The sequence below is a fragment of the Phyllobates terribilis genome, unplaced genomic scaffold, assembly GCF_046119375.1.
Source record: "Phyllobates terribilis strain yellow unplaced genomic scaffold, ASM4611937v1 Scaffold_4__5_contigs__length_816908805, whole genome shotgun sequence".
NCBI lineage: Eukaryota > Metazoa > Chordata > Amphibia > Anura > Dendrobatidae > Phyllobates > Phyllobates terribilis.
Window position 1 is genome coordinate 700,858,735 of NW_027362764.1, and position 26,668 is coordinate 700,885,402.

Sequence of the window (26,668 nt, forward strand, 5' to 3'; positions counted from 1 at the left end):
GCGTTTAAATTTGCCGCCCATCTCGCTGATTGGTCGCGGTGACCGGCCGCGATTAATCAGCAGAGCGGCGTTTAAATTTGCCGCCCATCTCGCTGATTGGTCTCGGCCGGCCACCGTGACCAATCAGCATCGTATTAGTGTGGGCCCAGGAGCGGCGCTGCTTGTGCGGCTCCGTATTAGCGAGGACCGGGGAGCGGCGCTGCCTGTGCGGCTCCTTCTGCTGCGAGAAGCCGGGAGATGAGCGGCTGCTCGCAGCAGAAGCATCCCGACCGGCGGCGCCGCTCCCCGGTCCTCCGTTCACACTTGCTGTCGGGAGATCAGCGGGCCAAGCCGCTGATCTTCCGACGTTAGCCGCATGGAGGTCAGCGGCGTCGGTCGGGGTAGTTGTGCTGCTAGCGCCGCTCATCTCCCTGCTGCATCGCCGCTGACCTCCGTCCGCCAGATGAGCCGCTAACGGCCGCCATCTTTTTTCAGAAATCCCGCGGCGCTGATTGGCCGCTGCCGGACCAATGAGCGACGCGGGATTTCCAGGACAGACAGACAGACGGGATAAGACAATTATATAGTAGAAGGTCCGGGGATTGGGCTGGCCACTCCATAACCTCAATTTTGTTGGACTGGAACCAAGATTTTGCTCATTTACTGGTGTGTTTAGGGTTGTTGTCTTGTTGAAACACCAATTTGAAGGGCATATCCTCTTAAGGCAACATGACCTCGTCAAGTATTTTAATATATGCAAACTGGTCCACGATCCCTGGTATGCGGTAAAGAGATCCGCCACCATAGTAAGAGAAACACACCCATACCATGATGCTTGCACCACCATGCTTCACTGTGTTCAGAGTGTACTGTGGCTTGAATGTAGTTTGAGTGTTGTCTGATGAACTGTCTGTGGCCTTTGGACCCAAAAAGAACAATTTTACTTTCATCAATCCACAAAATGTTTCTCCATTTCTCTTTAGGCCAGTTGATGTGTTCTTTGGCAAATTGTATCCGCTTCAGTACAGGTCTTTTTTTTTTATTTATTTTTTATTTTTTAACAGTGGGACTTTGCGGTGATTTCTTGCTAAGAGATTAGCTTCACACAGGCGTCTTAACTGTCACAGTACTCACAGATAACTTGAGACTGTCTTTGATCATCCTGGAGCTGATCACTAGCTGAGCCTTTGCCATTCTGGCTATTTTTCGATCCATTTGAATGGTAGTCTTCCCGTTTCTTCTACGTCTCTGGTTTTGCTTTCCATTTTAAAGCACTGGAGATCATTTTAGTTGAACAGCCTATCATTGTCTGCACTGCTTTAAAAGTTTTACCCTCTCCAATCAACTTTTTAATCAGTATGCTATTCTTCTGAACAATATCTCAAACGACCCATATTTCTCAGCTTTCAAGGAGAAATGCATGTACAACATGTGCTGGCTTCACTCTTAAATAAGGGCCACCTGATTCACACCTGTTTCTTCACAGAATGATTGACCTCACTAATTGAACTCCACACTGCTATTATTTTGAACACACCCCCTTTCAATTAATTATTCAAATACACAGACTCAAAAACCTGCAGATCATGAAGGCCGAGTCTGGTGGTTTTCTTAGAATCTACTGCACCAACTGATAAATTGTTTGACATGTGGTAATATAATTTATATCAAAAACAATGATTAATCTGGTTAGTCATATTGGACTGCTATTATTTTGAACACTACTGTAGATGGGGACGCTGCTGGAAATGTGAAAAGTGAAATGTGTCTTCGTTGTAATCTCTGAAGACGAGTCGTGACTGGAAGAAGTTGTCATGTCGGTCTGAGCCAGATGGAAAAGATGGGAAAAGTGACGACTCCATCAGAAGGAACGTCAGCTGTAAGTCCCTATCTGTAACTGTGTTGTAATCACTTGTATGGTCTGCAGGGCTGGTATCTACCGCTATATGGTCTCCATATGGCTGTAATATTGTTGTCAGAAAATTACCTATTGTTTACATGGTGTTTGTCGGTTACACGTTTTTTTTTTTTTTTTTTTTAAGAATTTGGTGATTTTTCTCTCTATATCAAGATATTTCTAACAAATCCCCCCCCCCTAAAATTAGTGATCTAAACTGGCCACTGGGGCTTGGTTTGACTCACACTTCCAGTCTATTCAGTAATAGTTTATAGTAGTTTCCTTATCAGTAGAGACAGGATTACAATGACCTGTAACACCTGTATACACAGGATCCACCAGTCACAATAGGAGATATCACATCTATCACTTTTGTACACGCTCATTAGATGCTTCAATACAAAAAAATACAAGAGTCTGTTCATTGATGCTAATGTACATGTGAATTTCCTGAAACAATAGGAAGTTAAGAGTCTGAAAACAAACCTAGTGGCCAGTGTGAGAATAGCAAGATTTCTAATTTTTATTTTTATTTTTAATGAAATGATATGATATGGAAAAAAAAGACTGCCAAAATGTTTTTAGAATATACAAGTTCCACAAAAATCTGATGTATATAATTCGGTTATTTTCTGATGACACATTCCCTTTAACAAGGACAGGTGAAGAGAATGATATTAATGCACTTAAGGGTAAGATCACACAGTGGATCTCAGCTTGTCATGTCTGGGGCTCTGTAGCGTCAGACACTGTAATATAGGCATGCGAGACCTTCATAAGCTGAAATTGATTTTGCTTTAATCATCCGGCCTTCTGGACATCTGTCAAGTCAGCAGTCTTCCCCATGATTGTGGAGCCTTCTGAAACAGACAGACTAAATGACCCTTTTAAATGCGTAGGAAGCCTTTGCAGGTGTTTTTTGTTAATTATTCTAATTTACTGAGATAATGACTTTTGTGTTTTCATTGGCTGCAAGCCATAATCATCAACATTAACAGAAATAAACACTTGGGATAGATCACTCTGTTTGTAATGACTCTATATAATATATGAGTTTCACTTTTTGGATTGAAGAACTGAAATAAATAAACTTTTTGATAAAATTTTAATTTTGTGAGAAGAACCTGTATGTCCTCAATCTCCTCTGGAAGGTACAAAAAAGATCTTTTACTATACTCACAGATAGGGCAGTCCAGTCCAATGGTGCGTCTCTGGTCTTGATCCGGCACCTCCTCTCTTCTTGCGATCACTGTCCTCTTTCCTTGCTTCATGTGGATGTTGCATCCTATGTCATCCACACAGAGTCCTCCACATCATGCTCATGTACTGTAGAGCGCCTGCACCGACTTTACCTGTGGGTTATCAGCGCTCTTTGGCCTTTGCTGGCGCATGAGCGCTACAGTACTTTGTTCTGTCCTCAACAGGACAAAGAGAAGTGCGCCTGTAAAGGTGTACAATAGAGGACACCATGCGGATGACATAGGATGCGTCATCCACACAAAGCAGGGAAGGAGGGCAGCGCTTGCAAGAAGAGAGGAGGCGCCGAACCAAGACCAGAGATGCCTATCGGACTGGACTGCACTGTATTTGAGTACTTGGGGATTACATACAGCATTCTAGTATGCTGTAAAAGAGGGTTTACAGGTGCTGCTGTATTTGATATGGGGGAAAACCTAGTGACAGGTTCCCTTTAATCACATTTTCATTTATCTTATGAGGGTATATGAATGCCAGAGGGGCTACCCACTCAAGAATCCACTATTTTAGCCAAAGATGGGTTTCGGTAGACCAAGTCTCTCATGTACTGCACTGAATGGCTATCAAATAATACTATGTTTAAAGGGCAAATATATAACCAGCCCAGTATGGCCATCGGTAGAGATGAAAGTACCCGAACTTTAAAGTTTGGGGTTCGTAGTGGACGCTTAGTGTCCGGTGCTGAACTCCGAATTCAGACTTCTCCTGGAAGAATTTTGCAGTTCCGAAGTTTGGGTCCCTATACATTTCAATGGAGTTCAAATTCATGTTTAAGTTAGGGTAAAGTTCTGGTACCAGAACTCGAACTGCCACGGGTTCGCTCATCCCTTGCCATTGGTACCCCAATTTAATGAGCACCCGCAATCTGGAATGGGGATTGATTCATGCAACAGCCCCTTTTGCAAATTACAGCATATCCCATTGTCTATTATATGCGTATTGTACAGGGCTACCAGAGGTGCAGCTATGTTTTTATTATCTGGTGTTTTAGTTGCATTTATAATAGATTTCAAAAGCCTTGTCAGCTTTTTATATATGAAAAACCTTATATTATTAAGGTACCGATGATAAATAGGACTAAACCAGAGATTAAAACATAAAATTGTAATGACTGATTGAAAACAAGACCCTATTAAATCATTCACTTGGAAAAATATAATTTCATTTGAAAACCACTTTCCATAAAGCGTAGATTAACACATTACAAAAGTCGTTTTACTTCCCTTCACTTTTTATATCTTTCATAATATCAGCCATTAATATGCAAGAAGCTCTTCTTCCCACACAGCAGGCCGCTTTCTGCAGCAATTATCTCCGATAATTATGATATTCATTGTCTGCTGAAGCACTTCACTGTCTGAGAGGCCTAAATGGACTAAAATGAAACCTGGTTTTCGAAGTAAGTGACTCTAAAACAAGCCAGACATCATCATTGCCGAGCATTAGACTAATTAATGGATTGTCCATTTATAAAGTGCCTTTTTATTGCCTGGAATTAGATAGACTTGTAAAGAACCATAAACTTGTTTTTATTGCTTATGGTTTAATGAAAACAAGGCAAGTCCTCCGTGTATACGGCCCAATAGAGGATTTCCTAGATCTGGATTTCATATAGAGATGAAGGCAAACAACACATTTACTCTTAAGGAGAAAAAAAAAGACTGGGCAATTTTTCATTTTTGCTCTGTTTTGCTCCTTTTCTAAGGGGCTGTACAGAAGTCAGATTCTTTCCTCGAACAGAGTGGTCCAAGGAAGAAAAACAGTGACATGTCCGGTTTTGATCTGAGAATCGCATCGCACTTGGCCATTCAAGTCTTAGGATCCATGAAGAACATCGGACCACACTCGAATGACATCCAAGTGCTGTCCGATTTTCATGGACTGACAGAATGGAGAAACTTTTTTTTCTCTCTCTGCCTCTGAGAAAAACTAATGCCTCTCTGATCAAAGTCAGATCAGAAAAATTGGACCATTTTTCACTGACGGAGAGAAAATGGTGGTGTTCACCTACGTTAAAGGGATTATCACCACTTTATCCACTGTGTAGATTACTTGCCAAGGAAAGACAACCACTTTAAGGTGTTGTGTATCCATAAGGACTACTAGCATTTGTGGTCCCAGGAGCAAAGGAAGACGCCTGGTAGGAGCCAACACCGGAGAAAACAATCTGGGAGAGTCTTTTACTAATTGACACTTGAGTAGCAGGACATGGCAAAATGGAAGCTGCCAATTTGAGGGACATGGCTTATATGGAAGAAATTCCTCTATATTAATATAGACTCCAAATCAGATCCCCTAAATATAATAATATACCCTATAATAATATAACATCCAATATAGAACCTTTAAGTGAAATTCAGAACCCCAAACCGCACCCCCTAAATATATCCACACCCTTAAGCCTAGTGATTTGCTGCAGTGGTCACATGCGCTGTAGCATCACTCCTGCGACCGGTCAACAGAGGCCAGAGCAGCGGTAGGGATGCACTACAGGACCTGTATATCTGCAATACTATAGTAAAAAAAATGTATTATATATCTTTGTTCCTGAACAAACAAACAAATACATAAACATAACCTAGGCCAGGCTATATATCTCCCAGCTTTTGTTCACTTTGCTGGGTTGGACTAGAAAAATTGGAAAAATCCAATAGAGAATGAACATTACATTTTTTTTAACTAAGAATAAGGCCTACGAAGCAACCTTCCAATTCTGAAAAAGTTGATGCCAGTACATCGGGTGAGTTGACATGTCTTCTGTTTTACAATGTCGGACATCACAAACCTCCCCCACCCCATTCCCTGTAAGTTACAATTTTAAAAAGTTCTCTAAATACCTTATCAAGTTTAGAAGAGTTATATATAAAGATTAGAGGTCACACGAGTAGAACAGAATGAGAAAGTTTAAAAGATTATTGCAAGATTTGCCAAGATTTTTCTGAGGATTTATCTATAGGGTATAGCAGACCAACAAACAAATCCGATTAAATTACCTACCCAAAAATAAACATAAATATATTCAATAAGGCCGCATCTCGAAACTCCTGGTAAAAAATGATTCCTGTGAAGAGGAAAAAGGACATTTTTATTAAAACAATAACATTACAAAATCTATATAGACATTTGTTTTGTAGGAATGGGAATTTTGTAAACCTCCTCATTTAACTCGTATGTGTGCTGTCATTTCTCATATGTTGTCAGAGACTTTCACTGGACAAATGTAATTTTTAAAATGGGCTATCTAGGACTATTCTTTTATTTTTACAATGTGCCTAAGAACTAACAGGTAGGTAGTTGCTAACTACTTGCGTGTTGCGCCCGCCGCTGATCTCTGCTGGCACAGAGGGTTTACAGCAGCTTCCGATGATGTCAATTTGACAGACCAGCGACTTCGCCTCCTGCCTTCCTCTGTTGACAGGACGTTACTGCTGACATCATGCTGGCTGACAGCCAGCTCCCCGCTGCCTAACTGCTGGGAGCGGGCTGTCATTTAGCATGACGTTAGTACTTATACCCCTCCGACAGAGCAGCCCAGAAGAGGAAGAGCTGCTCTGTTGACATGGAGCAGCTGAATCGCCGGCAAAAACGGGCGGTGACCACTCTGAGATGGTGCAACGTAGAACAGGCAGGTAGTTAGCAACTACCTGCCTGTTAATTTTTTAGGCTCATCGTAAAGAAAAAAAGAGGTTTTGGACAACCTCTTTAAATCCACTTCATGTTTAGTTACTGACATTTAAGGGGTTGTCTGGAATAATAGGAAAACTGTCCATAAGCAGGAAACTATGTGTATCTAAAAAAACCCCTAATCCTCAGTAATTACTTATTAAATCTCCTGTCACACATGCACCTCCACTCCAGTGGTAACCATCCATCCTGCAGCGATGAGGCCATGTCCACTATTTTTATGCTGGGGTAGGGGCAAAATGACTATGGACCTTCCCAGCCTGATAATATCAGCTCTCAGCTTTACCTTTGCTGGTTACAAAAAATTGAGGGGTGGGACCCATGTCATTTTTTTCATTTATTTATTAGGTTAATACATGTACAGTAAGCAACCCACTCAAGGAACTTTATCTATCTACCCCATATCCATCTATCTGTACATCTTTAACACCTAAATATATGTGGCTGCCAAAAACCTTTACGTTGATTTTCAGGTAGGACATATCTCATTCCCACACACATTGTAGCAGGTATCCTATACCTCCTTAGAACCTCTGACACTATAGTCATGCACTTCTCTCAATTCTTACAGAAAATCACACCGCGGAGACACTGCGATTTTCTCCCCTCTTTCCGATACCTTCCCCAGCATACTGGTAAGGTTCTTTTTCTTTCTCATACCCTCATCTGCGTTATATGTGACTAAGATCTATTTTGACACTGAGACCATCATTTTAATGCTTTTACTTGTATTTACTTCTGCTGATATGTATATCTTTGTAATTGTGTATCTGGTTCCACCTTTTGTACATTGCAGTACACTGATGAACGTCATGTTGACAGAAACATTTGCTGTGGACTGCTATTAAAATCACTTTTCTCATACTCCTCAGAGTGCTGGGGTTTTCTATATATCTATATGGGTTTTGGACCTTACCTGCGCACCTGGTCCAGTAGTGCAGTGTTATGTAATCCATAATATAGTGTCAGGCGGAAGCACTATAGGGAGGTACACAATGTGCCTACAGTTCTCAATGACCTACAGGCTCCGTGCACATGGCTCTGCGATTATAACTCAAGCATGGCCGCTGCTCTAATTTATTTTAGTAATATATAAGATTAATGCTTTAAATTGAAATATTGACGTGGAGAATTTAATCTCAATTTGTCCTTCAAGCTAATTTTCTTTAATTCGCAGAACTAAAGTTTAAAGCCATTTTTTTTTAAAATAAACTTAAAATGAACCACATTACACAAAAAAAACCAACTTTACAGCCATTGAAAGCCTCAGGCCAAACGCTTACACAGAGAAAAACAAAACGCAATAAGAAAGTATTGATTTGGATAGAGAACAAACATGGAAATGAGACTTTTATTGAAGCTGGCACTGCCTCTGACTAATAATCCAATAAAACACTGCCGAGATAAAAGTTGTCAAGAATTAGTCTAAACCATTACAACTGGCCGTAAATTAGCAGCAGCTGACTGATTTCATGAAGTCATATTATAAGGCGACGTAAAAATGAGATATACTTTATTGGATGTTTTTATAAACTATGACATAATAGCACAGTACCTGCGAGTATCGCGCTGGTCGTGAAAAATACATAGTTAATTGGCACCACTTCAGTTGCATTGTAAAGCTGCATTGCCTGATTTAAAAACCTAAAGAAAAAAAAAACACAAGAAAAACAAGTGAGAATAATGCAGTAGACGTTTTAATAAAGATTTACCAGCATCATGAATATTTATATAGAGAATGGTGTTCATCAGGACAGAGAATTACTTCGTAAAGCGCTCAGGAAGCCAAATTAAATAAATAACTACCCCTCCGAGATCAAAAACGAGAGGGAAAGGCAGGAACAATGTAAAATTAATCCCTGAAAAATGCACCAGCAATGTATGAGACAAACGGCCGTAATTAAATTTCTTTTTCCGCACTTATTTTCAGTTATGTTTCGGTTATTGTTGAGGAAAATAGACAATAACACAAGTAGAAAAATAAGCTCTTTTCTCTGGGAACAGAAGTCCAAGACCCTGATACTTCATTAAAGGAAAACTAAAGCAAAGCAATATAGAAAAGACTCTTTACTGAACATTTAAAGCACCACTTTGGAGTTATTTTATGTTTCACCGCCGGAGTGGTAGCACTAATGTCTGTTCCCTGCCTCTATTAATATAATTAACAGCCGCCGTCTTCTTCTCTTTCCGGCGCCACTTCGGTCCCGTTCCGCTATCTTTTGCCCGCAGCTCCTTGCCCTCCGCTATCTTTAGCCCGCAGCTCCTTACTAACCGGAAGCCTCGTGCTGGCTCTCATAGATTTAGGGCTCATTCACACTTCCGATTTTCGCACATTACTGCCATCTGTGGTTTTCACTGATAGCACTCGCACCTATATTATTCTATTGGGCTGTGCACGTCTGATTTCTTCCTGGAGCGAGTGATCCGTTAAAAATATCAGAGACATGTCCAATTTTAATCCAAGGGTCAGATCAAAATCGGCAATGGGTCCGTAAAGGAAATCGGATCTCACTCGGATGACATCTGAATGGGGTCCGATTGCCATGGACTATCAGAATGGAGAAGGTGGAATAACTTTTTTTAATTTCTCTACATACAAGAAAAAACGGATGACACTCATACAACACTCTGATCAAACACTGATCAGAATAACTGATCTGTTTTTTCTTACATGGAGAAATCAGCCATGTGAATGAGCCCTTACACTGAGAAGTGAATTCCTGCTCATTCAGCAAACACTGGGGCGAGCCGGCAGGTGACAAACTGAAGAAGTCGACCGAAGCTGCGCCGAGACCAGAAGAACGGCGGCTGGCGAGTATGCTACTACACGCCAAGAACAGACATTAGTGATGCTACTCCGGCAGTAAAATAAGAAAAAAATGCTTAAAGTCATAAAAAAAATAATTCAGTACCTTCTTCCCATGATGAAGTTACAAGCTTGATGTCTGCAGCTCCTTTGCTCTGTTTTGCCCTATGATAACACTTTCCCGTTGCTCTGTCAGTTTAGTGTTGTCACAGGGAAATGTAATGAATCCCAAAGTTTGTGCTCAGTATTTCAGCCCTCCATGAGAAGACAGGTAAGGCAGATGCCTGGGGCACTTAGTATTCGGGGATACTGAAGACATCCTATATAAGTAACATTGGACAGATTGCATTAGAAGACTGACTATTGATTGTGTCTGCTCTAGCTTGATTAACCTCTTCCCGAGTGGGCGATTTTCTGGTTTTGAGTTTTTCGTTTTTATCCTTCTCTTCTTCCAAGAGTCAGAACTTTTTTATTTTTCTGTCGACATAGCCGAATGTTTTTGTGGGATGAGGTGTAGTTTTGAATAGCACCATTCTTTTTTTTTGCACAGTATAATGGGTAATGTTTCTCCTTGTGGAAAGTGACATGCCAGTGTAAGGAGACTTATAGGCCATGCAATGCTCCTCTGGGAAATTAAATATGCAACTTGCCTCTTCAGAGAGGACTTGACCTCTGGTACCACCTATTGGAAGTAGCAGTCCTAAAGTCAATATCGACCTTTAACGAGCCTTATCACAACACGTAGGATAAAAGTCAAACTAGAATCTGATGTAAGGCTTGCATGCAGCAGCTTGGCCATGACGTTCCTGGTAGGGGCACAGTTTTTGTCAGATGTTAATGTCGGAGGAGGTTTGGACTCTGCAGTTATGGGGTCAGCAGAGCATCAGTGACTTTTCTTCCCTCTGCTCCTCAGCACTCGGTGACCCTGCTCTACAATGTTACGGGGTCCCAACTTCATGGCTGAGTTTCTGCACTTATTTCCGCTTTTCAGTAATATCACTCACAGGTGATGGTGGAGTATTTAGGAGAAAAGAAAAGTCATGAACAGACTTGTTACACTAGTGGCTCCTATTACAGGCCCGCGCTGACATCAGTGAGCTCTTTACCATGGTGAGAGGCCTAATGTTATAAACCGGCGGCAATGGGACTGAACAATAAATTTAAAGGGGTATTTCCATCTCTAAGATCCTATCCTAAAAAGCAGTAGGTGTAATATTAATAATATTAGAAAATACCTCCAATCCGAAATGTAGTATAGTTCTTCAGATTCGCTCTGTCGCTTACCCCATGTGCAGGGCATTGCAGTAGCTGAAAAACTATACTACATTTCTAATTGGAGGCATTTGCCCACGTAGTGTACATGTAAGGAATGGCTGAGTAACTTGGCAGAAGAGAAAAAACTTATTGGTATTAGTAACTATTGCCTCTTTTTTCTTTACAAAGTCCACGCACTTTTGCCTTACTCACCAGCTTCACATATACACAGCTGCCATTTTTTTTGCATTTGTTCCCCACAACAATTCTATTTGGGTTGATCTCCCATCTTACATATGAGCAGTTGATATGAAATGTTCATTACGGACAGATGTTCAGCCCTTTGAAGTGGAGCTCCGTTTTTTTTTTAATCAGCGCATTTATTTTACTTGGTGTCCAGTAAATAATCTTATTTTTACTTCTAAAGCGCAAATAATAGAAGATGACATTTCTACGTGTAATTAAGGATGTAACCATCCTGACGTCCACTAATGAAGATTAATTAGACCGGTTCTCAGTCCAGATTTTAACTATTATTTCTCAGTAAGACTCCGGTGAGCACAGATCCCGCCATGTTCCGCTGTGTTGTGCACAGACAGGCAGTACAGTCATTAAGATTCTCTTATAGAAGGACCTGTCTGGTCAAACAGACAAATGAGGGCTGTCATGCGGAAGAATACCTTTATAGCTAAATGTGTCATTACTTACTTGACCTGAAAGACACATGATGCGACCATTGCAACTACCATGACGTAGAAGATGGCGTAAGTGAGCTGCATATCCCCCTTCAAGGTCATCGCAATCATACCCGCTACAGCTTTCACTGAAATCACTGCTACCGAAGCTGAAAGTAAAGAGACAAAAGGCGTGTAAGGAAACTAGACATTATTTATACTGAGTTCCTATGTACAGTACAGACCAAAAGTTTGGACACACCTTCTCTTTTAAAGATTTTTCTGTATTTTCATGACTATGACAATTGTACATTCACACTGAAGGCATCAAAACTATGAATTAACACATGTGGAATTATATACTTAACAAAAAAGTGTGAAACAACTGAAAATATGTCTTATATTCTAGGTTCTTCAAAGTAGCCACCTTTTGCTTTGATGACTGCTTTGCACACTCTTGGCATTCTCTTGATGAGCTTCAAGAGGTAGTCACCGGAAATGGTCTTCCAACAATCTTGAAGGAGTTCCCAGTGATGCTTAGCACTTGTTGGCCCTCTTGCCTTCACTCTGCGGTCCAGCTCACCCCAAACCATCTCGATTGGGTTCAGGTCTGGTGACTGTGGAGGCCAGGTCATCTGGCGTAGCACCCCATCACTCTCCTTCTTGGTCAAATAGCCCTTACACAGCCTGGAGGTGTGTTTGGAGTCATTGTCCTGTTGAAAAATAAATGATGGTCCAACTAAACGCAAACCGGATGGCATAGCATGCCACTGCCAGATGCTGTGGTAGCCATGCTGGTTCAGTATGCCTTCAATTTTGAATAAATCCCCAACAGTGTCACCAGCAAAGCACCCCACACCATCACACCTCCTCCTCCATGCTTCACGGTGGGAACCAGGCATGTAGAGTCCATCTGTTCACCTTTTCTGCGTCGCACAAGGACACGGTGGTTGGAACCAAAGATCTCAAATTTGGGCTCATCAGACCAAAGCACAGATTTCCACTGGTCTAATGTCCATTCCTTGTGTTCTTTAGGCCAAACAAGTCTCCTCTGCTTGTTGCCTGTCCTTAGCAGTGGTTTTCTAGCAGCTATTTTACCATGAAGGCCTGCTGCACAAAGTCTCCTCTTAACAGTTGTTGTAGAGATGTGTCTGCTGCTAGAACTCTGTGTGGCATTGACCTGGTCTCTAATCTGAGCTGCTGTTAACCTGCGATTTCTGAGGCTGGTGACTCGGATAAACTTATCCTCAGAAGCAGAGGTAACTCTTGGTCTTCCTTTCCTGGGGCGGTCCTCATGTGAGCCAGTTTCTTTGTAGCGCTTGATGGTTTTTGCAACTGTACTTGGGGACAGTTTCAAAGTTTTCCCAATTTTTCGGACTGACTGACCTTCGTTTCTTAAAGTAATGATGGCCACTCGTTTTTATTTACTTAGCTGCTTTTTTCTTGACATAATACAAATTCTAACAGTCTTTCAGTAGGACTATCAGCTGTGTATCCACCTGACTTCTGCACAACACAACTGATGGTCCCCACCCCATTTATAAGGCAAGAAATCCCACTTATTAAACCTGTCAGGGCACACCTGTGAAGTGAAAACCATTTCCGGTGACTACCTCTTGAAGCTCATCAAGAGAATGCCAAGAGTGTGCAAAGCAGTCATCAAAGCAAAAGTTGGCTACTTTGAAGAACCTAGAATATAAGACAGTTGTTACACTTTTTTGTTAAGTATATAACTCCACATGTGTTAATTCATAGTTTTGATGCCTTCAGTGTGAATGAACAATTTTCATAGTCATGAAAATACAGAAAAATCTTTAAATGAGAAGGTGTGTCCAAACTTTTGGTCTGTACTGTATGTATACTTATAAGAGCAGGGATATGTTAATACTTTGACCATACAGATGTTGCAGAGTTAGATTTATCATAGAACTGAAATCTTTGTGCATCCGATCACCAAATACATCTACAGTGGCTTGCAAAAGTATTCACCCCTTTGGCTTTTTACCTATTTTGTTACATTACAACCTGTGTTTAAATATTTTTTGTAATCTGCTTTGTGTGTGATGCATCAGCACTAAATAGTCTAAGTTGGTGAAGTGAGAAAAACATAGGCATAAATTTATGGGATCAAATAACTAAAAATTGGCATGTGCATATGTATTCACCCCTATTTCTATGTAGCACCTAAAAATTTCTGGTGCAAGCAATTACCTTCATAAGTCACATGCTTCGTGAAAGCAAGTCCACCTGTGTGTGATCTAAGTGTCACATGGTCTGTCAGTATATACACTTTATCTTTTCTGAAAGGCCAAAGAGGCTGCAACACCATTAAGCAAGAGGCACCACTAACCAAACACCATGAAGACCAAGGAGACCTATAAACAAGTCAGGGACAATACAAGTCGGGGTTACAAAAAAATATCCCAATCTCTGTTGATCCCCCAGAGCACCATAAAATCCATTATCATCAAATGGAAAGAACACGGTACCATAAAAAACCTGCCAAGAGAGGGCATTAATCAAAGAGGCAGCACAGAGACCAAAGGTAACCCTGAAGGAGCTGCAGAGTTCCCTAGCAGAGACTGAAGTATCTGTCCATACGACCACAATAAGCCGTACACTCCATAGAGGTGGCCTTTATGGAAGAGTGGGCAGAAAAAAAGCTTTTACTTATACACAAAAATTGTAAGGCTCCTTTTTTGGGAGACTCTCCAAATGTATGGAGGAAGGTGCTGTGGTCAGAAGAGAACAAAATGTAACTTATTGGCCACCAAGGTAAACACTATGTCTGGCGTCAAACCAACACAGCTCATCACCCCAAGAACACCATCCCCACAGTGAAACATCATCATGCTGTGGGGATGTTTTTCAGCAGCAGTGACAGGGAAAATGGTCCGAGTCGAGGGGAAGATGGATGGTGCGAAATACAGGGATATTTTTGAGCAAAACGTGTTTTAGTCTGTCAGTGATTTGAGACCGGGACCAGAGTTCACCTTCCAACAAAACAATGACCCAAATCATACTGCTAAACCAACACTTGAGTGGTTTAAGGGTTTTTTGGAGTGGCCAAGTCAAAGCCCAGACCCAGACCTTAATCTGTGGTCAGACTGGAAGATTGCTGTTCACCAGAGGAAACCATCTAACTTGAAGGAGCTGGAGCAGTGTTGCCTTGAGAAATGGACCAAAATCCCAGTGGCAAGATGTGGAAAGCTCATAGAGACTTATCCAAAAGTGACTTGCAGCTGTAATTGCTTTAAAAGGAGGTTCTACAAAGTAATGACTTTAGGGGGGTGAATAGTTATGCACACAGAAGTTTTCAAGTTTTCAGTTATTTTGTCCTATTTGTTGTCTGCTTCACAATAGAAAGACAGCCAAATGTTCACAATTGTAGGAATGTTCTTTACATGAACTGATTCAAACCCTCAAATCTGTGAAATTCCAGTTTGTGAGGTAGCAAAACACGAAAAATACCAAGGGGGTGAATACTTTTGCAAGCCACTGTATAGTCCCACATAATTGCCACTACATCGAGCTGGGTAGGATGTACATATTGTTGGATATGGTGATGTGAACCCACATCTGAAAAACTCTTTTGGGGTTTTTGTTCCAAAATCCACCGTTCATAACACAGTATCAATGTAAAAAATATGAAGGAATGTTTTTCATATAAAATAATTAATTTTATTCTTGTTGGATTCCTTTAACCCCTTCATGAACAGGCGATTTTTTCACTGTGGTTTTTCGTTATTGCGTTTTAGTTTTTTCCTCCTCTTCTTCTTCCAAGAGCCATAACTATTACTGCTTTCTGTCAACCTAGCCGTAATATGGCTTGTTTTTTGTTTTTTTTCAGGACGAGATGTAGTTCTGAATTTACCATATGCAGGCAGTCCCCGAACTAAATGCGTTCTGTAGCTTTGTCCGTGACCCCGAAATGTATGTAGGTAAGTTGGAACAGGGAAGGGGTTAAAAACAAAACAAAAAAAAACGAATACTCACCTGTCCGCTCCGACCGCCCCACTGGTTGCAGTCCAGTCCTCTTCTTTCCCCAATTGCGGGCCACATCTCCAAGACTTCAGGCCGTGTCTAAGCCCTAGAAGATAACTGTGCATCATGGTGGAAAAAAAGAGGACAAGACGAAGAGCAGCGGGGCAACCGGAGAAGTGAATATTATTATTTTTTTTAACCAATACTCACCTTGCCGTCCTGTACTCTTCTTTTCGTCGTTGAGCATGCAGCATCTTCGGCCTTTTCACTATAGATGAGAACTTCTTGCCGCAACTAGGCTGGAGCTTACTGTGTGTCATAAGGTTGCGATGATAACGCAACCTTATGACTTGCAGTGAGCTGCAGCTTGGATGCGGCTGGAAGTTCTCACCTGTAGCGAGGATGCAGCGCATGACGGCTGAAAGAAGAGAACTGAATGGCAGTCAGAGAAGTCAGCGGTGAAGAGTTTAGGTTTTTTTTCAACCTTCGACTTTTGTAAATAGGGGTTGGAAGTAATTTGAATGATGCTTGTAAGTCGGGGTCTGCCTGTAATGTACTAAAAAAACAGGAAAGAATTTCAAATGAAGTTAAACGGTGAAAAACATGCAATTCCGCCATTGTTGTTTTGGGTTTTGCTTGTATGGTGCGGTGTGGTAAAAATGACCTGGCAATATGATTCGTCAGGTCAGTAAGATTTCACTAATACCAAACTTGTATAATTTTTTTTATTACTATTGTAGTGGCTAAAAAAACAACACTATTCTGAAATTGGTAAAAAAAAAATAATATTTTTGGTTTGTGAATTAAAGGGAACCGGTCATGTCCCAAAATGCTATTAACTTGCAGATAAAGGGTTAATCATCGGATAATAGGGTTCTACAGCCGTGCTATAGGCCCAGTTTCTGAAAGGACATGAACTTTATTGCTCCCCGCAGCCTCCGGCTTTCAGTCACTGCTCAGCACATAGTGAGCGGCGCCTGTAACCGCACCCCTGGCACTGACTAACAGCCAGCTCATCAGTACAATATCAGTGCTGAGCCGGCTGTCAGTCAGTACCGGGGGCGCGCTTGCAGCCACCACTCACTATGTGCTGAGCGGTGACTGAAGCCACACTGGTTGTGCCTCTCTGACCGACAGCCAAGGGCTTCCGGGAAGAATAAAGTTAATTTCCTCCCGGGAGTCAGCCTTTCAGTGCATGGTTGCCTGGCTTCAGAAAGCCATTAACCTGCAGGTTATTAGCATTTTAGCTACATGACAGGTTCCCTTTAATTCACGTAAAACAACAATTTAGAAAACCCAACTTTTTCATATGTTAATGATAAACCTAAAACCACCATTAGAACAGATTGTCTCCACTAAGAGTTTGATTTAAGCGGCCTGTAATGAGAAGGGAGAAGAAGATGATGCACAGGTCTTGATGTCATCAGAAAGCGATGAACACTCACCCAACAGAGCTACCAGAAGTAGCAAAACCACAATATGATTCACTCCCTTCCTCTTGTACACGTAGAGCAGGACACAAAATGCTACCACTTCAAGGAGCTAGAAAAAAGGTCATAAATAATTAATACACAATGTTACAACCAGATGTGGAAATTTATGTAGAAGTCTCTCCTAAACTTTCTGACCCTACTCCAAGTCTCGCCTAAACACAACTCCTTTACCACTTATGATATACAGTACATGATTGACATCTTCCTTTCTTTATCTCCTACTGAACACAGAGGGATTACCACATAGAGATCAGAAAATAATTAGGCTATGTGCACACGTCGGGTTTTAGCCACGTGGATTTGTCACAAAACCTGAAGGGTTTCCTGATTCCAGCAAAGTGAATGAGAATCCTGAAGTCTCATGCACTCGTTGCTTATTTGTGCCTTGTAGATTTGGTGTAGATTCAAATCTGCAGCATGTCAATTCTTTCAGTGTTTTTGCAGCATTTTTTCATCCATTGACTTCAATTAAGTCAGTCAAAAACACTATAATAACGTAAGTATAAAAATGATTGCAGATTTGCTGCATTTTTAGACAGCAGTGAATGCTATAGAGATAGATAATAGATATCTATAGAGATAGGTAATACATATAGATAGACATACAGACAGATAGAGCGACAGACATGTAATTGCACAACCCCCCGACATATTATAAAATTGCACCCTGTAGAGCTTATTGGATAGCTTTTTATGATTAAATAAATTAATTAATTAAAAAAACAACCTGGGGCCCCCCCATTTTTTGTAACCAGCAAAGGTAAAGCAGACAGCTGAGAACTGATATTATCAGGCTGGGAAGGTCCTTGGTTATTGGACCCTTCCCAGCCTAAAAATACCAGCCCTCAGTTGCCTGAGGCGTGGCGCATCACATTAGATGCTCCAATTCTGGTGCTTTCCCTTGGCCCATTCCGAATGCCCTGGTGCCTTGGTAATCGGAGCTTTGGCTTGATTTTAGCTGTGAAACGTCCAAAAACACAGCTGATATGAAGCCCTGGTGTTAGTAATGGAGAGGTGTCAGACACCCCCATTACTAACCCAGTAAGTAAAAAGAAAAACACACACAAAAAAATCTTTATTGAAATAAACACTCCCCCACACTTTCCATGGTTCACCATTTTATTAAGCGTAGTCGGACCTGTGTGGGAACTTTTTTTCTAATAAAGTGGTGAAAGAGGGAAAGTGTCTTGTTTTTATTTCTGTCTGTTTATGTTTTTCAGGTTTCCATTTGTCGACTGTCGGATTCAGTGGCCTACGTTGAATTCGGTGGCCTATGCTGGATCTGTGTGGGAAGTTTTTTTTTAAATTAAAAGACAAGGCAAAAAGCCAGAATTGGCGCATCTAATGTGATGCGCCACTTCTGGGGCTGCTGTGGGCTGGTATTTTTAGGCTGGTAAGAGCCCAATAACCATGGACCTTCCCAGCCTGATAATATCAACTCTCAGCTGTCTGCTTTACAAAAAATGGGGGAGACCCTACTTAGTTTTTTTTCATTTATTTAATCATAAAATCTGTCCAACAAGCTCAACAGGGTGCACTTTTATAATATGTTGGGAGGAAAAGGTGTCTATCTATATTTAATATCTATATCATGTATCTCTATAGCATTGATTGCTTTTCAAAAAACCGAAGCAAAAAGCAGGTGAAAAAAAAAGCATGGAAAAATGCATCAAAATACGCGTTTTTGCTCAGTTTTTCCTGCCAAGAGGTGCAGAAATTTTTGCATCCAAATACTCAACGTGTGCACATACCTTAAAGAGGTTTTATGAAAGTAATTAACATGGAATTTGGGGTCTATTTACAGAAAAGTAAAAAAAAGGCGATCAAAGCATATTATTGACTCCAAATATGTATGTATAAAAAAAGATGTATATTAAGCAACGGTGTAAGATGACAAAGACGATTTTCCTGATGTTTCTACTGCCTGTGGTTAATACAAGTTTTTCAATCCTCTATACACATGGCCACCTTAATCCAGATATTGTACATGATGTAAAATAATTATTGTGTTCTTTTACTTTGGACATGGAGACATAATGACTTCCATGGGATCAATTTTCCATGTTTTTGCAAATCGTTTCTTTTGTACATGGAACATTTTCCAATAATGAACCCTGTACATTGGCATGTCATAGTCGGAGAATATGAAATGATAAGTGCAAAACCAATTTCTTAACTTGTTTTTGCTACGTTAAAAATATTTTTTCCCTATTTCTGAGCTGTACGGATATTCTAACACCTCACTAATGATGTCCCCAGATAGCTAGTCAGTCCTTCCTACAGCAAAGTCTCTGCCTATCATTGATTCCAGTAAATCCCAATCATTACACAAGTGTTCTGATGAATGACCTCATACAACTAGGAATACAACATTTATTTTTATTCTGTGGTATAGTGCAAAAGATGAAAAACCAAAACGCACTTGTCTATGAAATGAGATTATATTATTATTATCGCACAAAGAAATGTTCCCAACATTGCAAAGAAGAAGAAATTAAAGCAATTTATTTTTTATATACTTAAAGGGGTGGTTTGAAACTAATATTGAATTTAATCCTAAATCTCTATATATTTCTTGTAATAATCTAATTGCTTTTCTAATACACTTTAATTAAAAAGTATCAATCATTCCCTCTCTAACTGCTTTATTTTTATTTATTTTTTTTACCTACTTCCGTTTTGAGAATTCCCAATGCATGCTGGAATACTCAAAACAGGACATGATCAGGGGGCAGAGGCTGCGGTCACTCCTGTAGCCTATGTCCCCCACCCTGGAATGAAGCATCATCAGTGATGTCCATTTCAGGGGCTGGGCTAGTCCCTGCTCTACTGATCAACTGTTGGTGGTCAATTCCGAGGTATGCTCAGAATGAGCTCTCTGGTCACTGTACAATATTATTTTCAATGCACAGTGACAGTGCACTCCCTCGCTGACACTAATGAGAAGTGACAAGCCGACAAGAGAGAGCACTGTCAGGGCGCTTTGTAAGGAGATAATGCAGTGACCAGTGCCACCCCAGAAAGTGACGTCTGCCCTCTCATGACATCCTGTTTGAGCAGCACACCATTCACTTGATATTCTTAAATGAAAATAAGGTCAAAGAAATGAAACCATTAGATTAAAGAGGGAACAGTAGGAACTTTTTAATTGAGGTGTATTACAAAAAGGATTTGATTATTACAATGAATAAATAGCCATTTAGGATTAAAATCAGTTTTAGTTTGAGACCATCCCTTTAATGGCACTGTCTTAAAGGGAATAGGTCACCAGGTTTTTTTCCACTGAATCTGAGATAAGCCTGATGGAAGAGACCCAGATTCCTGGGATGAGTCACTTACTAGGCTGCTTCCCGTAGTTTTGATAAAATCACTGTTTTATTAGTAGGAGATTATCACAAGAAGACAAGTAATCCTGCTGCCCTGTAGTCCTCAGTATTCACGAGAACCTTAAGTTCTCCATCCAAGAAAAAAGGTCAGATTATGCTGATCAGAGCGGGATCAATTTTTCTCGGATGTGGAGAATACAAAAAAATAAAAAGTTTCGCCATCTTCTCCATTTTGTCAGTCTGTGTAAATCAGACCACATTCTGATGTCATCCGAGTGCGTCCAATTTTTTTCAGAGAGTTGAATGGCTGAGTGCCATCAGATTTTAGGAAGCAAATCGTGTATGCTAGGATTTTTTTCCTCGGATCACGGAGTCCAAGGAAAAAATTGGACATATGCACGGCCCCATACCATAACATTGGTCCGAGTGTGATCCAATGTTTTGATGAGAAACTTCAGTCATCTGCACAAACCCTTTGGTTGACAATTGAGTCAGAGGGATATTCTCATTCTAAAATTAAAGGCAAAGCCACAGTAAGAGGAATTAAAATTCTCCCAAAAATTCAAGCATTAACACAGCAAAAAAGGGGCAGCAGCGTTTGCCTGCCCAAGTCTCAGAACTAATGCACTAATGACGTCAATAATAGGCTGTAAGACAGACACTGTGCACTACCTGTGTGTGACCAGCACCCTATACAAGCCTTTTTTTGTGTGCAATCCTATACTTAGCAATCATCCCCTCCATAAACTGGTAGGTTGTGAGTGGTTGTCTCCCCAGTATTTTGCACCTGTGTTGCCGCCATCTTTATTATATGGGTTTGCTGCATCCTGGAGGTGCATGTGTTCTGAGACCTGGGCAGGTAAACACTGTTACCCTTTTTTGCTGTGTTTATATTCTCATTCTCCAGCATGTAAATCTATAAAATTTCAGACTGAACATTGGCGTTTTGTATGCCAGTCTTTTTTTTTTTTAAAATCTGTCATTTTTATTGACATTTTCCAAGAATAATACAAACTCGAATACAAAGTTCAGGTTAATGCCCTGTGTTCTAAACTCTCAATAATTTTGTACAATTCAATGTTTAATAAGAGAAAAAGAAAAGATGAAATGGGGGGAGGAGAGGGGATACATGCCACAAGACAAGGGGTAAGAAACAAGGGGAGGATCAGAACAAAAGGGATCAAGGAGAGAAGTAATATGCTCATGACTCCATCAGGCTTCTAAAAAGTTGGATGTGGCGTCATAGACATCCTAGGGGTCCCAGATCTGCACACATACGTCTAGGGTGTTGTTGAGGGAGGCCGTAAGGTGTACGCTAGACTTGATGAAGTAAGTGCTAGAGTGAGGTGTACACACCTCTTAATGAATTTGTTGGATGTTTTAGTTTCTAGGCACCACTGCAAAAAATGTACTCCATTAAGGGATGGCAAATATTTGTGTAGTAATTCATTCCACCTTTGTGGGGTCAATTCTGATTAATTTTTTGGGTGTGAATATGCATCCTCCCTCCAAGCCAAGTTCTGCCCACTTTTCAAGAAGTAGGAAGGGCTAACTGGAACTAAAAATGCCAAAAGTCAAACTCTTTGTATATGTACGAGTTTAGCAAAAAAATGTAGACATTTCAAGCAGCTTTATGTTAGAAAACTGGTGTAAACTGCTTAAAGGGAATCGGTAAGCAGTTTTTTTTACCATCTAATCCGAGAGCAGCATGATGTAGGGGGTGAAAGCTTGATTACAGCAATGTGTGACTTACTGGGCTGCTTGCTGTAGTTTTGATATAATCCCTTGTAAGAAAGCAGCTGGACAGCATACAGTATTGACCAAAAGTTTGGACACACCTTCTGATTTAAAGATTTTTCTGTATTTTCATGACTTTGAAAATTGTACATTCACACTGAAAGCATCAAAACTATGAATTAACACATGTGGAATTATATACTTAACAAAAAAGTGTGAAACAACTGAAAATATATCTTATATTTTAGGTTCTTCAAAGTAGCCTCCTTTGGCTTTGATGACTGCTTTGCACACTCTTGCCATTCTCTTGATGAGCTTCAAGAGGTAGTCACCGGAAATGTTTTTCACTTCACAGGTGTGCCCTGTCAGGTTTAATAAGTGGGATTTCTTGCCTTATAAATGGGGTTGGGACCATCAGTTGTGTTGTGCAGTAGTCTGGTGGAAACACAGCTGATAGTCCTACTGAATAGACTGTTAGAATTTGTATTATGGCAAGAAAAAAGCAGCTAAGTAAAGAAAAATGAGTAGCCATCATTACTTTAAGAAATGAAGGTTAGTCAGTGCGAAAAATTGGGAAAACTTTGAAAGTGTCCCGAAGTGCAGTTGCAAAAACCATCAAGCGCTACAAAGAAACTGGCTCACATGAGGACCGCCCCAGGAAATGAAGACCAAGAGTCACCTCTGCTTCTGAAGATAAGTTTATCCGAGTCACCAGCCTCAGAAATCGCAGGTTAACAGCAGCTCAGATTAGAGACCAGGTCAATGCCACACAGAGTTCTAGCAGCAGACACATCTCTACAACAACTGTTAAGAGGAGACTTTGTGCAGCAGGCCTTCATGGTAAAATAGCTGCTAGGAAACCACTGCTAAGGACAGGCAACAAGCAGAAGAGACTTGTTTGGCCTAAAGAACACAAGGAATGGACATTAGACCAGTGTAAATCTGTGCTTTGGTCTGATGAGTCCAAATTTGAGATCTTTGGTTCCAACCACTGTGTCTTTGTGCGACGCAGAAAAGGTGAACGGATGGACTCTACATGCCTGGTTCCCACCATGAAGCATGGAGGAGGAGGTGTGATGGTGTGGGGGTGCTTTGCTGGTGACACTGTTGGGGATTTATTCAAAATCGAAGGTATACTGAACCAGCATGGCTACCACAGCATCTTGCAGCGGCATGCTATTCCATCCAGTTTGCGTTGACATTTCCGGTGACTACCTCTTGAAGCTCATCAAGAGAATGCCGAGAGTGTGCAAAGCAGTCATCAAAGCAAAAGGTGGCTACTTTGAAGAACCTAGAATATAAGACATATTTTCAGTTGTTTCACACTTTTTTGTTAAGTATATAATTCCACATGTGTTAATTCATAGTTTTGATGCCTTCAGTGTGAATGTACAATTTTCATAGTCATGAAAATACAGAAAAATCTTTAAATGAGAAGGTGTGTCCAAACTTTTGGTCTGTACTGTATGTGTCACTGAGGTGCCTAATCTCAGTGATGTGAAACCTGGAGACATAGGCTCCAGCACATAAATTGCTGAGAGGTGTTTTTGATAGACCTGGATTTTGGGTCTGGGTTTTAGGAACTACTGGAAGAGCTGGGCGGGACTGGTTGTTCCATCCTCCAATCCAGGAGGTGTAGTTGGTGTAAAGGGGCAGCTGGACTGCTCCATGATTGTCTGTGTGTACAGGTGGAAAGACTTGTTGTGCGGGTCACAATAATATGGTGGTAATGTGTTTTTTTGCTTTAATGTATCTAGTGAATTTATTGCTATTCGTTATGTGGGAAATATAGTAATCCTTCACAAATTTGAAGTATGCCTTATGCAGCTCAGATTCCTATATAGGTTGATGCAGCACTAGCTGTCTGGTAGAAGAGCAGAGCCCTCCCTGGGTAAAGGAGGTTACTGTAATCGTTTCTGTCCATTTTACATAGGCAATTACCAGTATACAGTGTGCAATAAAGCATAATAAAAGAAACGTTTGGTAACAGATGGCTATAGCTGATCACGCCATTTGTCACAAAGTCCTTGTTTAAGAATAATCATGAACAGAAAATATAACCAGTTGGGGCTGCATCTTTTGGACTACACATCCAGGCACAATTTCCACAGTACTTAAAATCTAGAACGCAGAATGGTAACCAGATTTGTAGTTTTTACTAAAAAGTTCCAAGTAGGCATAAAAGTACTAATAAAGAAATCCAACCCCATCATTGGTTCAAGACGTCTCATTTCAATTCTTAGCAGCCTGGCATGCGTCAAAGCGGTTGTAATCCATTCCATGAACTTTCCATGCCGCAAAAGGTCAGAATGTTCTTGCTTTATAGACACACAATCACAGTCATAATCTAATGAATTTCTAATGGTGTGGTAGAATCCAAAATAGGATTTTGTATGGTATAATACTTTCAGTGGAGGGAACAGAAGTGCAAACATATGTTAAACAGTGTTGACTACACATGTTGATATTTAACCATGTCTTGGTCTTGAAGGATCAAGTGAAGACTAAGCCTCTTTTGTAGGTCTACACTATATTCTGCCATCTCAGGCTGCAATTATACAACCAGTTATAGGTTATAGACCTCAGGAGATTTGTTTAATTGTTTTGGCCTTAAAAGGGATAGTCCAAAACTAACATTTATTTTAATTCTAAAATGTCTATCTATTTAACTCCTTCACCCCCCCCCCCCTCCCCACCAAGGCAGTTTGCACTTTCATGACCAGGCCAAATTTTACAATTCTGACCACTGTCACTTTATGAGGTAATAACTCTGGAACGCTTCAACAGAGTTGAACTACAGTACAGACCAAAAGTTTGGACACACCTTCTCATTTAAAGATTTTTCTGTATTTTCATGACTATGAAAATTGTACATTCACACTGAAGGCACCAAAACTATGAATTAACACATGTGGAATTATATACTTAACAAAAAAGTGTGAAACAACTGAAAATAGGTCTTATATTCTAGATTCTTCAAAGTAGCCACCTTTTGCTTTGATGACTGCTTTGCACACTCTTGGCATTCTCTTGATGAGCTTCAAGAGGTAGTCACTGGAAATGGTTTTCACTTCACAGGTGTGCCCTGTCAGGTTTAATAAGTGGGATTTCTTGCCTTATAAATGGGATTAGGACCATCAGTTGTGTTGTGCAGAAGTCAGGTGGATACACAGCTGATAGTCCTACTGAATAGACTGTTAGAATTTGTATTATGGCAAGAAAAAAGCAGCTAAGTAAAGAAAACGGAGTGGTCATCATTACTTTAAGAAATTAAGGTCAGTCAGTCCGAAAAATTGGGCAAACTTTGAAAGTGTCCCCAAGTGCAGTTGCAAAAACCATCAAGCACTACAAAGAAACTGGCTCACATGAGGACCGCCCCAGGAAAGGAAGACCAAGAGTCACCTCTGCTTCTGAGGATAAGTTTATCCGAGTCACCAGCCTCAGAAATTGCAGGTTAACAACAGCTCAGATTAGAGACCAGGTCAATGCCACACAGAGTTCTAGCAGCAGACACATCTCTACAACAACTGTTAAGAGGAGACTTTGTGCAGCAGGCCTTCATGGTAAAATAGCTGCTAGGAAACCACTGCTAAGGACAGGCAACAAGCAGAAGAGACTTGTTTGGGCTAAAGAACACAAGGAATGGACATTACACCAGTGGAAATCTGTGCTTTGGTCTGATGAGTCCAAATTTGAGATCTTTGGTTCCAACCACCGTGTCTTTGTGCGACGCAAAAAGGTGAACGGATGGACTCTACATGCCTGGTTCCCACCGTGAAGCATGGACGAGGAGGTGTGATGGTGTGGGGGTGCTTTGCTGGTGACACTGTTGGGGATTTATTCAAAATTGAAGGCATACTGAACCAGCATGGCTACCACAGCATCTTGCCGCGGCATGCTATTCCATCCGGCTTGCGGTTAGTTGGACCATCATTTATTTTTCAACAGGACAATGACCCCAAACACACCTCCAGGCTGTGTAAGGGCTATTTGATCAAGAACGAGAGTGATGGGGTGCTACGCCAGATGACCTGGCCTCCACAGTCACCAGACCTGAACCCAATCGAGATGGTTTGGGGTGAGCTGGACCGCAGAGTGAAGGCAAAAGGGCCAACAAGTGCTAAGCATCTCTGGGAACTCCTTCAAGATTGTTGGAAGACCATTTCCGGTGACTACCTCTTGAAGCTCATCAAGAGAATGCCAAGAGTGTGCAAAGCAGTCATCAAAGCAAAAGGTGGCTACTTTGAAGAACCTAGAATATCAGACATATTTTCAGTTGTTTCACACTTTTTTGTTAAGTATATAATTCCACATGTGTTAATTCATAGGTTTGATGCCTTCAGTGTGAATGTACAATTTTCATAGTCATGAATATACAGAAAAATCTTTAAATGAGAAGGTGTGTCCAAACTTTTGGTCTGTACTGTACATCTGAGTGGTGACAAGATCAGGAAGAGTCCCACAGAGCAGTCTCCAACCCCCCCCCCCACACACACACACACACACACACACACTGTAGTGACTTAAAGGGGTTGTCTGGTCCAAATCAATAAGTTTGCAGTCACTCTGTTACTGCA

At 40.9% G+C, this 26,668-nt stretch overlaps 1 protein-coding gene and 1 long non-coding RNA gene across 3 annotated transcripts in view; one reads left to right on the top strand and one right to left on the bottom strand.

The window, feature by feature from the left end:
• LOC141265915 (uncharacterized) overlaps positions 1–7,453 on the top strand; it is a 104,645-nt gene extending 97,192 nt beyond the window's left edge. Inside the window, exons 3-4 of the long non-coding RNA XR_012320171.1 lie at positions 1,710–1,858; positions 7,389–7,453. This is a non-coding gene — a long non-coding RNA (uncharacterized lncRNA). The remainder of the gene's footprint in view (positions 1–1,709; positions 1,859–7,388) is intronic.
• NIPAL2 (NIPA like domain containing 2) overlaps positions 1–26,668 on the bottom strand; it is a 192,014-nt gene that overhangs the window by 43,603 nt on the left and 121,743 nt on the right. For both annotated transcript variants that reach the window (XM_073679609.1, XM_073679607.1), the window contains exons 6-9: positions 16,981–17,077; positions 11,586–11,721; positions 8,373–8,461; positions 6,131–6,194 (exon numbers count right to left, since the gene is read on the bottom strand). In XM_073679609.1, coding sequence (XP_073535710.1) covers positions 6,131–6,194; positions 8,373–8,461; positions 11,586–11,721; positions 16,981–17,077 — 386 coding nt within the window. The remainder of the gene's footprint in view (positions 1–6,130; positions 6,195–8,372; positions 8,462–11,585; positions 11,722–16,980; positions 17,078–26,668) is intronic.